The sequence below is a fragment of the Lachnellula hyalina genome, assembly GCF_007821495.1.
Source record: "Lachnellula hyalina strain CBS 185.66 chromosome Unknown contig00145, whole genome shotgun sequence".
NCBI classification, from domain to species: domain Eukaryota; kingdom Fungi; phylum Ascomycota; class Leotiomycetes; order Helotiales; family Lachnaceae; genus Lachnellula; species Lachnellula hyalina.
In genome coordinates, this window is record NW_022157259.1 from 67966 (window position 1) to 79762 (window position 11797).

General features: G+C 48.5%; 3 protein-coding genes across 3 annotated transcripts; all 3 read right to left on the reverse strand.

Moving 5' to 3' along the window:
• Positions 1-987: 987 nt before the first annotated feature.
• Positions 988-2086, reverse strand: cf50-1 (Counting factor 50 protein; the record flags this gene model as incomplete). The annotated part of the gene is made up of 3 exons (XM_031151621.1): positions 988-1037; positions 1090-1244; positions 1293-2086. 3 exons carry the CDS (start codon positions 2084-2086, stop codon positions 988-990), a joined length of 999 nt encoding a protein of 332 aa, XP_031002901.1.
• Positions 2087-3366: 1280 nt separating this feature from the next.
• Positions 3367-4064, reverse strand: LHYA1_G006687 (uncharacterized protein; the record flags this gene model as incomplete). The annotated part of the gene is made up of 2 exons (XM_031151622.1): positions 3367-3770; positions 3851-4064. 2 exons carry the CDS (start codon positions 4062-4064, stop codon positions 3367-3369), a joined length of 618 nt encoding a protein of 205 aa, XP_031002902.1.
• A 2664-nt stretch (positions 4065-6728) lies between these two features.
• Positions 6729-8743, reverse strand: YDR124W (Uncharacterized protein; the record flags this gene model as incomplete). The annotated part of the gene is made up of 5 exons (XM_031151623.1): positions 6729-7501; positions 7561-7788; positions 7837-8292; positions 8349-8553; positions 8576-8743. The coding sequence occupies 5 exons, from the start codon at positions 8741-8743 to the stop codon at positions 6729-6731; spliced, it is 1830 nt and encodes a 609-aa protein (XP_031002895.1).
• Positions 8744-11797: the final 3054 nt, after the last annotated feature.

Sequence of the window (11797 nt, forward strand, 5' to 3'; positions counted from 1 at the left end):
ATGGCGAGCGCTGCTGGTGCTATGTCTATACCCCCACCGCTCGCTCAAGCCCATCCTGTCACGAACCCTCAATCCCAATCCCAAACCCAATCCCAATCCCGCTCTCCAAGTCGCCATGAAAATGAAACCGACAACTGCAGCGCCAATATTACGACGCAGCAACCGCAAAAGCAAACCTCAACATCGCTTTTCCATTGCTTCCCCAAGTTACCGCCGGAGATCAGACTCAGGATCTGGGAGCATGCTATGAGGGGAGAAGCGGCTGAGAAAGAAGCAAATGGACAAGCGCAGCCAAGACTCGGTTCGGTGCCGGATCCGGAGTACCGAGCCTTTGTGGCTTTCACGACGTTGTATGAGGATGAGGATGTGGGGTTGGATGATAGGTTTTGCTGGGATGCTGTGCATCGGTTCTTGGTGTTGAGGGAGGGGCAGGGGGTGCCGAGGTGGTTGGGCGTGTGTAGGGAGTGTAGGGGGGTTTGTCTGAGAGGGTTTTTGATGCGGGATGTGAGTGTGGATGCGGGGAAGGGGTGGAGAAGGGGGGATGAGATTTTGACGGTCTCGGTGGGTAGAGTGGGTGCGGGAGATGGGGGGGTTGGGTGGGAGGTGTTTGCATGTTGTTAGGGAGGCGGTGAAGAGCAAGGGGGTTGAGAGAAGATGAATGATTTTGCTGTGGTGGTGGTCTTGCTGAGACGTTCCTGCTGGCTCTGTTGTCATAATATTGTTATGATAGTGGAGGTGGAGTATCTTGGATGATTTGTATATCATGAGTTCTTGGGTAATGTCTGTAACTCTTCGCTTGGCAAGGTAATATGGATCAGACATCGAAGTTCAAGTTTAGGTTCTGCCTGCATGAAGATTTCTAGGTGTTTTAGAGGTTGTGTACTTGTCAACGGCGACTAGTACTTCATGAGGATTCATATGTCTAGATAGCTTCTAAATTCAATTCGCGTGCAATTACGAAATTACATTATGGTCTAAATCCAATGATTATGTTGAAAATGAATCCAAATCCGCGCCAGAGCCACAAGTGGTAGTATCTACGTTATATCTGGTTAGATTGCCTCAGTGAAATGGGTTCGAAGGACTCACCTAGAGTATATTGTTTAGCAACAGCAGACGTCCAGCCTCCCATCAGACTAGTAACAGTATTCACGCCAGGCTTGTTGTCGAATTGGACAGCCCACAGCGGAAGTTGAGACCCAATATCCGTCGACCTCGAAGCAAACATGCTCGTCCATTGGTTCCTAAAATCCAGTCAATAAACGGCCGCTGCGTACATTGTATCAACTTACCCATTAGCATAAATTCCCCATTTCCTCCCACTACCCTGCAATGCAGCAACCCACTGCTTCGCCAACGCCGCATTGGCCGAACTCCCCAGATTCCACGCATTACACGCATCGCCATTCGCAGTAGAAGTCGGTTCAATATCAAACCAATAATGCCCAATCGTCATCCCATTACTGTCCACGGCATTCAAGAATTCCTGCAATTGAGTAGCCGGAGACTTACACGCAACGCCATTACTCTGCGTCCCCGTGCAAGGAAACAGGTACGCGTCGATGCGAGAAATACCCGCAGCTTGCGCAGCCTTGTAGTTGGCTGCGAAGTTCGACTTTACTGCTCCTCCTGACCCGCAAGCTTGGATGTAGCCTTCGAGAGCCACGACTTTGTATTTCCCCGCAGCGCATGACCAGAAAGATGATGGTGGCGTGCTTGAGACATCGATACCTGCCACACCGGTCCCAGACCCACCTCCGCTGCCTCCAGACGGACAGCATTGCACGTCAGATGGTCCTGGACAGAGACCGCCGACGAAAGTACCGGCACATGTGTTCGATGTCGGTTCGCAGACGCCTTGGCCGGCTGGCGCGCTGCATGTTGCTACGCAGCATTGAATGTCTGCTGCTCCTGGGCAGTGTCCTGCTACATACGTCCCGCCGGTGCAAGCGGTCGATGTAGATGAGCAGAATCCGGGTCCGCTTGGTGTTGTGCAAGAAGTTGTTGCACGTTTTTGGATAAGGGAATGCGCTGAGGAAAGCGCGGTGGTAGTTGCGAGACCGAGGATGAAGTTTGAAAAATGCATTATGAGATATTCTGAAGAATAACTTGGTCAACTTCAACCTTGACATCTCGGAACTTCATCTCTTATAAGCAGCGAGGCTGTATAAATAGACTCAGAAGTGTGACGATCTTCCATATTGGCATGATCTTGCGGCTGATTCCTTCGATCCTTCATGTTCTCTGCCCGTGCTCGTTCCTGCAGCCGAGCTGAACACTTGCAGAAACCTTACTTTCACTACCGAATCATTGGCTTGTCAACCACTGAGGCCGGTGGCTTGCCGATCAGAGGAATTTAGGAAGGAGGGGTTGCAATAGGGGGGTAAACTTTTCAGCTAAGGATCAAGCCGCATTGTGATCTCAGTGAAATTCTTCAACTCCTGAAATAAAGTTGGCAAAAATAATAGAAAAGGGAGAATATAGACGAAGATGAGAAAGGAAGTGGTGTGGTGTTGATTGAGACTCCGGACGGATCAATGTTTCCCCTGACCGGATGACTTTAAAACTCAAAATCCTCCTCCTTCACGACGACATCTAGAAAATACTTCCTCCTGCGGAAATTAACAGTCCTACACCACTCAGCTTGGAATGTTAGTCAGGTACTGTACGCGATGATGCCAGCTAGCTCTGTTATCGCTCGCAAGTGCACAGCCAACGTCGTCTCATCTACGGCGGTGGTCTTTGAATTGGATTCGTATATTGCCGTACCTCCATCCCGCATTTCAATCCTTTAAGTCTTGTCACTCGGCGCAAACGTCTCTCCGGCTGGGAATTGTACAACGTCACTCCTTCAGCTTAATTAGCGCGTCCGAGTCTGTTGCATTTTGTTATTTGGTGATATTCGGTGGTTCTACAAGCGTTTGGTGTCACAGGATGACTTTGCGTTACGTTTGTGATGGTGAAGCGCATTACACTTTCAAGGTAACGAGGTGTCTCTTTATTGATCTCCAGTTGGTTTGCAGGATGTTGTTCTCCCCAAGTCTATTTGGGTATACTACCTAGAGCAGATTGTTCTCCATTTTCAGTTATCTTATGTCCGGAGCGGGAGCACAAGTGGTCCCCAATTGAGGAAGTCGCTGTAGGTTCTTTGGTTTTTTGAGATGAATAGACCCTCAAGGCGTCACAGGACAAAGCGTATGAGAACCTTATGCGGAGTAATATCAGTAAGAACTTTTGTATTTTCTTCTGCTCTACCAGATACATGTTTACTCCTTGCAGGCTGCAGCCACATAATTCCCTCAAGCGCATGTAAAATCATCAAATTTCTCTCCCAACCATTTTTCCAATCCCAATTCCGAAAGACCTTTACAACGCTGCAAAAATGGCCATGCCAGCGGCCAACACACCTCCGGCTCCCGCAACAAGCTGGCCCGCGGCGGCGGTACTTGAGGCAGCAGCAGCAGAGGAAGAGCCTCCAGCAACAGAGGAAGAGCTCCCAGTAGCAGAGGAAGAGCTCCCAGTAGCGGGGGCGAAAGGAGGTACTACCTTGGTCACGGATGACGAGCTGGTCACAGTCGAATTCGAGACCTCGGTGGATGATGTCAAGGTGCTCGAAGGTGTAGCAGCAGATGCTGAAGCCGAAGAAGCAGTTGTGGTATCACTGGAGGTGACAGTTGGCGCCACTGAGCTTGCACTTGTTGCAACGGCTGACGAAGAGCCACCTCCAGCAGTAGCGGCGGCGCAATCAGACTGAGCAGCGGAAAGAACAGCTAGTGATCATGATCAGGTTAGACAAGCATTCAGCTAGTAAGGAATGAAGGAAGGAACGAAGGCTGAGAAACATAAGTACCTAAGGGATCGGGACAAGCCCCGATAACACAAGGGGTAGCGCCAGCCTGGATCTTGGCCTGGTTTGCGGTGTCGCATTGGCATTTCAGATCGGATGCGCCGCAAGTAGTAGACGAAGAGATAGCATCGGTCAGACACTTAACGGCGCAATCTGGAATTGCAGCTGTTGCGCAGCTTGCGAGGGCTATAAAAGCAATGGCGGAAACGCGTTTCATGTTGGTGAATGAATGATTGATTGATTGATTGATATGCAATTGAGAATTGGAAACCTATCGCGAAAGAGAGTTCGGCAGATACGGAGGTCTCGTAGGTTATGTGTTGTTATGTTGAAGTTTGTTCCAAACCGGTAGGTAAAAGAGGGGAATGCGAGAGAGGACGAGAGTTTTATTATATAAAGGCTTGGTGTAAGACAACAGCTCTCCAGCTTTTCCCCTGCATAGCCCATGTTACCCTCCTCATATGGTTACCATGCATCACCGAATAAATTGATCTTGTTTCAAGAACGGTCATGCATCTACCAATAGCATGACTTCCCCATAAGATTTATCCTATTGAAGAGCGGGGAATGTACCAAGTAGGTAGTAGGGAATCTAGCTGAGAATGCCCATTCTTCATGCTTTGATCTCAAGGTAGGAACATTTTCTCGGAGGAGATCCCCAAGGGCTTGGAGTGCCCGTTGGGAGTATATTATTATGTTACCCATGCAGTACTTTACCACTGGTTGAATTGGGCTGATGGTTGTTTCTTCCGTGACGTATGGGGCGGGGGCCCTCCAGACGCGGTTAGATCCGGGGTAGCTCAGGGGTGTTGATGACACTGGGGAAATACTACAAAAAGAAGGTCTCTCGGCTGTTTGATCTCCAGATAAAGCATAAATGATCGATCGCATCTAAGGAGCTATATAGCCAATGGATACCTTACTCTACCCTTGCAAAAAGCCCTACTCTTTAACCTTTTGCAAGTTTGGTGGCAACAAAACACCCTGTACTCGACTACTATAGTAGCGCCTTCAGGGCTACCGTACCGAAGCACTGACAGTACCCCTCCCCTCCGTACTCCGCGGTGACACCAACGGATTCTTTACTCGTCCAGGCGCCGAGAATACTGCTTTTGATCGGAATACTAGAATAACACTGTTATATAAATGGATCGAGGACCGGTATCTCCGTATTATGTATGGCCTATCAAGGAACCACCAGACCCCACATATGCAGCTGCGTACTTCTGGACATAGTTCTATGCGAAACTTAAAGTCATCCATATACTTTGAATTCGTAGGTAGGTAGATAAGCCCGCCGAATCAAGTGGTTGGAATGACCCTCCTCCGATTTCATAAACTCAAAACTTACGTATACATATAGATACCATATACCAATCGTTATTCCCTATCTCGGCAGCAAGCGGCCGGCCACGAATCGCCTTTCTTATGCGTGGGTATCTTTCGAGGTATAGAAACAAGGATTGAAACGGACCGGGCTTCTCGAGGAATTCTAAAATTCCGAAGCTCAACTTTATAGCAAAGACTAACCGGAGCACTTCTCCTCAGCAGGAGGCTACTCAAATCTATTACTTGCGGAGGCAGTTTACTTTGGTGATCTGCATGGCTTAGAGATTATTATTGGATGTCGAATGTCTAGGTATGGTAGTAGACACTTGAAGTCATCTATCCGAGAGACTCACTTAAATGAGGAAAAGCTACACATAAAAATACATTTCACACGCGTTATTTCAGCTTGTTTTGACATCCGAAGAAGTTCATTCATACAAGCAATAACTGGTCTCGGATATATCCATTTATCTTCTTCTACTCAATTAAAGTAGGAGAGCACGGGCAAATCTAATAAGATGAAAAGAGGCGAACGAAAATGTATAATAAAATTTCCAAACTGACTAACCTAAAATGAAAATTTCAAATGAGAATGAACATTCAAAGACTGTATGGGAAATCAAAAAGTAGATAGTTAGATAGATAGATATATATCCCTAAATTAAAAGACCACCGTACTGCACTGCACTGCGCTCTCGATCTCTCATTCTCATTCTCACTATATCAAAGAAAACGAAAAATAAAAGAAAAGAAAGCTCCTATTCTTTTGCCCTCCCCTCCCCATCACCACTTTTAAATTCAACCGACGGAACCGAATCCGTTCTTTTCTCTCTTCTTCCCCATTCGGATCATCATGATTAGAAGACAGACAGAGACAGGGACAGACAGATACAGAGATAAAAACAAGCTGGCTCATAATATATTCCTTGCAATTGTTATTCATCCATCCCCCCTTCCTTCCTTTGGCCCCATAATCATATCTCATCAACATACACCCATTATCCATTGTTTGTTTGTCTGCGTACGTGCGTATAAACCCACCATCACCACCACCATCCTCGCTATATGTCATGTCATAGAATGATGGCATATAGAAATAATTAAATCCAAATCACAGCTGAACTAAATAATGCTTAAAACGCACCGCATCGCAACGTACGCTAAAAAATAAATAAACTGATACCCGGATCCGTCATATAGGAAATCTGCAAAGCTAGGATAGATGCGCGGAACCTGATATGTGTATGCTATTCCTTCGTGTTGAAAAGTGCAAAGGACGAATGAAATGCTGTATTAAGTGATCCTTCCATCCCACACGGAAAAGGAAAGTTTCCAAAGGTACTGTATTGATGGACCCAGAGAGAGAGAAAGGGAAAAAAGCTTGCGATGACCACGTCGCAATGATTTGTCGATAGCGAGAAGGATCAATCGAGCGGGTATACGCTATAAATATTGCCACCTATGCTTGCTTGTTCGCGAAGAGAGCTCGAAATTACTGATGTAAAGATGCATGTGGAGGTGAAGTGGAGGCCTTAAAGGCGTGGCGTTAGTATCAGCTTGGTCGGATATGTTGCTCTTGCTTCATCTCGGGATCATGAGTACCGAAGCTGCTGCCGTCCTGCATGAAATCTCCAAAGCCATGACCTTGAGACATCTGATGCGGGTGTCCCATACTACCGGTCCTCAGCTGGATGCCCAGCGTGGTTCCGGAATCGAAGTGTCGCGGGTTCGGGAGCCCGTCGTTGTATGTGTGGTGTGTCATGGGTGGTGGTAACATATTCGGCTGCTGCTGCTGCTGCTGCTGCACGTGGGGTACGGGTGGTAGTTGGAATGAGGTCGGCGATGGAGCGAGCGTAGCTTGAGATGAATTTGCGACGCAGTAGTTTGCCGACATTGAGGAGCTGCCGAGCATGTTGTTATTTTGCCAACCAGCGCTGCCCGAGTACATGTTCTGCTGAGGGCTGGGGAACCCTGTTGAATTGAAGGACCGTCGGAACTCTTGTTGAAGGTTCGGGCTTTGTGTTTGATATCCACCCATTGAGCGAGAGAAATTTGTATCGAGGTACCCGGCCTGATCTTCCATATGCGGTTGTTGAGGATGGCGACTGACTATCAACGGTCGGGTTCGCTGTTGGATAACAGTTTGATTGTCGGTCTCAAACGGAGAATGTTGCTGTGGCGCTTGCATCATTGTTGCCGAGCTTTCAGGGCTGGAAGCGGGAGTATTTTCATTTTCGTCGTCTTCTTCTTTACACCCTTCTTCATCGTCATCAGAATCATCAACTCCTCTTTCGCCGTACATAATTGGAACTGTCGCAGTGCCATCTATGTAAGAAATTAGCCGGGAGTATCACTTCTAAGAAAGAATTACATGCCAATTTCACCATGCTTGTAACGTTCTTCAAACTTGGCTACCTTGAAGATCTCTTTGAGAAAGGGTCGTTTGGCAGCATTTTCCGGATGCTCCTTGTCATTAAACCAATTCGACGCTGCTTCCCAAGTAACTTCTTCAAGAGCTTTCACATTCAAGTCATGTTTTTGTATGGCTTCATGCTGTTTATGATTAGGCTGAACGATCATTCGAAGAATGTGGATCAGAAGCCGGATGCGCTCTGATATTAATGTCAGCACACTTCTCGACTAAGTTCTCCGCTGCCTACCTGGCCTGTAAAGATGATCGGGCTCCTTGTGTTTGACGGCATTCTCGCCTGTCAAGGGCGGCCACCATGGCGGAGCTCTATCCGCGCCTTTCGTATATGGATGATGCGTCTGTTTCTTCGGTTCAACCAATTTCACAAACGCTTTTGCCATGACCTTGCAAGATGATTGCTGCAAGTCCTTAAAGCGAAGGAAATAGAACTTTTCAACCTCAACGTCATCCCCAATCACGAGGTGTTGAAACTTCTGGACTGGAGGAATAGTCGTGTTTTCATCAGTCAGATATCGGGTTCGTTTTCTTTTGCCGCTAACTTGGTCATCGCTAGACCCCACTGATCTCAATTGATGGTTGCGGAAGCGATGAGGCATTTCGGAAGAAGATTCTCCACTTGCGGGTTGTCTCCTGTATTCATGACCACTGTCAAACTCCAAGTCGTACATGCCTTCTTGGCCGTAGGCTGATTTCCATACCCGTCAGCGGAATGCTCATTCCTCATATGATTATTCAACTGACCTGAATTCGGATACGATCCTTCTGCATTTGCCCATCGAGCGCATTGGTGGAAGTCCCGTTTGAAACGTTCAGTAAAGATTTTGGGCCAGTGGGGCTTTAGAGATGTCGAGGAATAGGTTTTTTGCTCTCCATTATCTTGCATTACAATAAGAGCGAACTCTTTCACCGGTATCTGAGCACATTCTCTCAATGCATGTTCGACAGCCTTTGAAACGAGTTAGATTGACCTTGGTATCGTAGATGGGAGCGGGGATAAATACCTGGGGATAGCCATGGACGGAGGGTGTATTGAACCTGCCATCTTGAATTTCCATGTATTGGCGATCATTTCGAGGCCAGTTATCCCTTGGGTAGAATTCACCTTGCGATAAGGCATTGCGTCCCACGTTCACCATGTTGGGCAAGTGAGAGGTAAGGGAAGCGCGATGGATATATCTTCACCGAGGGGTTGATGATGCTATGTGCCAGTCGAGCTGTCGTATATGAGAACGAGCTCTGAGATCCTACGGAGTATTAGTATGATTGGGACCTGAGGGTAATTGTATCAGAATCTGATAGAGTGGAGAATATACGCTGTGAGAGCGGCAAGCAGTCCTAGTGGATTGATATTTGCATGCACCCTAGCGATGCACGTAATACAGGGACCCTGATCGTGGCCGATAGTTTCGGAGATGTTTTCTTGTCTTCGACTAGTAAGTACGCGAATATAAAGTTCGAGTAGGATGCAGACAGGAAAAGAAAAGAAAAGAACAGGTGGACAAACTGTAGTAGTGTAGTTGCTTTTCAGAAAAAGTGGGTTACTGCTCGTCAAAGTGATCTGCTGCTCTTTTTGTGCGAGTGAGATTGTGGAGTACAGGCGGTGGCACTGGACGTTGCAATAATACACACAGCGGTGGTACAGGCAAGATGTCTAATAAGCGCACTGGTGCGGCGTTGGAATGTGTGGAGAAGCTGGAGGGTTATAGTAGTATTATTAGTTATCGCTTGAGGCGTTGGAGCGAGTGAGGCGCGTTGGGAGGTGGGCTGTCAGCAAGGGCATGAGACCAGACAGATGCCGGCCGAAGTCTCAAAGATGCCTCCCGAGACGAGACCTGGGGCCGATTGGATCGGACACTGACACTTGCTCCCAGGACAGGGCACGAATGCAATAATCGAGCGTGGCAGCTGGGCAGCAGGCAAGCTAGCTAACTAGAGCGTAGCCAGCTGTGTAGTTTTGGAGATGGCTGGGCTGTGGAATGAATGATCGGTGCACAAAATGTGTTTGATTGCTTGCTCTTTACCCCTCTATAATAATACGCTCCCGAGTAGGAGCGGGATAAGACATCCGCTGCTATTATCACGGCAGCCAGCAGCAACTGATGAGATATACGAAGTATTATAGACTAAGACGGCGGTAGTGAGGGTGGAGCGAACCAGATCTGGAACATGAATTCCCAAAAGGTTCAATTGAAAGCGTCCGTGAGCGAGACGAGACGGAATTGAAGAGGGTTGGTGAAACGATGACAATCACGGGTGGTATCTCTCTGCTATCGCGGACAGGTAACAGGTCGGGCCTATATCTAGGCGAAAGGGAGAGGAAGGGCAAAAGTCAAGCCCATAGAGAAGGCACGAAAAGATATAGAAGATTTCCAGGCCCGCTTTATGGCACCCTCGTGCAAATCATAGGGCGGTGGCCGAGTGCTACAAGCTGAACAAGGAGGCGGAGTACTGTAGGCTAGAGAGAACAATATAGACGAAGGGGGGTGGAGGGGTAGATGTGCTGGAGCCAGGGGCCGGGAGCCTTTCTGGCGCTGCTGAAATGGCAATGCTTCTTACTGCTTTGCCAGTAAGGTGTGGGCTACCGTGACCTGAAAGCCTGAAAGGGGGGAAGGGCAAAGTCGTATAGGCTCTCTGTTGACGTACTCGTCTAGAGCAGAAAACGAGGCCTGTAGTTCCTTGCTTCTTGCTTCTTGCCTGTGAGTGCACAACATTGCTGGCCTCGCGGCTTTGTGTTACCGTACGTACTGTACAGACAGACAGACAGACAGACAGATGGTCTACGAGGAGTCTGTTTGAAGCAGCGATGCGAATAATCTACCAGCCCGGAGGCCTGGAGAACTCGATGCACACATCCATCAACATCCCACCAATGGCGTCTCATCGGAACTTGAAGGGTAAAGAGGCGTACGAGGCACAGCGACAGAGAGCCGTAACAGCAAGGGGTGTGAAGCCTCATCGGTGGAGTTGGCCTTGTTTGGGAGGGGAGGGGGGGGGGGGAGCATGGATCAGTGAGGGGCAGCATCCAAACGGTTCCTGGCTTTTTGGCCAGGACGACCCTGCCACCTGCCACTCATGGGCAAGAAAGACGTCCAGTACGGAGTCAGGTCCGTGATTACCCCGAGTAGACTCCAGCCTGTTGGTAGGCAGATGTTTATTCAGTCTGAGACGGAGCAGTAGATTGGGTCTACGAAGGGTGCAGTACAGTAGTATTGTTGTTCTGTACAATAGCACTAAGACCAGAGAGAGTAGGGTTACAGCGAGATAACTCCACAGGGTCCATTTGGAACACGATGACCGGGTTGAAGCCGGAGTCGGTACGGAGGTACTGTACGGAAGACATCGACTCCGCGAACGTGGGGAATCGTTGGGGGGGGGGGGGGGGGAGAAGAGGGAATCGATGTTCTAGAGGCCGCAATAAACCTAGACTCTGGCTCTGGAGAGAATCAGGCCATCCATCCGTATCTACCTACTCCGTATACGAAGTACTTGGTAAGTAAAGAAACAAGGCATAAGTGGGGTTTGAATACCTCAGGTAGGTAAGACAGAGAGAGGAGAGGAGTCGGTAAGTTCGGGAATTATCCACATGATGCATCGAGGAGAGACCTTTAGGTAAGACTGCGCAGAACTTTATGTGGTTATTGCGCATGCGGCGGCAAATCGAAGCAATCCGAATTTATACAAGTAGCCACTGACGTAGACAGCTCAATGCTACCACACGATGGTATTCTCGTACAGAGAGAGTACAGTAGGTGCGAAGTACTCCGTACAGTAGGTAGGTAGGTAGGACGCAATAGAGATGTCGTGATTCCCATGTGGTGGCGCTGGTCTGTGCATACAAGACAAGCACAGGCCGTACAAGTACAGTAGTGTTCTTAGACTACCCGTCTGCCTGTTTGGCAGTGTCTCGAGCGTCTAGTAGATACAATGAGACATCGGTCGCCGGCAAGGGCTGGGCTACGGATGACAGTACCGGGACGAAGCTTTCCTAGCGGGTGCTGATCAACAAGAACCGCCATTCTACTGTATGATTCAGCTGTCACCTCCCGCCCCCTACTGTACAGTACAGTACAGTACAGTAGTAGCCTATCCTGCAGCTGAGCTACCGACCTACGAAGTACCTACCTACCTCCCCAGATACCTACATCCCCACCTCCCTCCCTACCTCCCCAGATACCCACCTCCCCAGATAC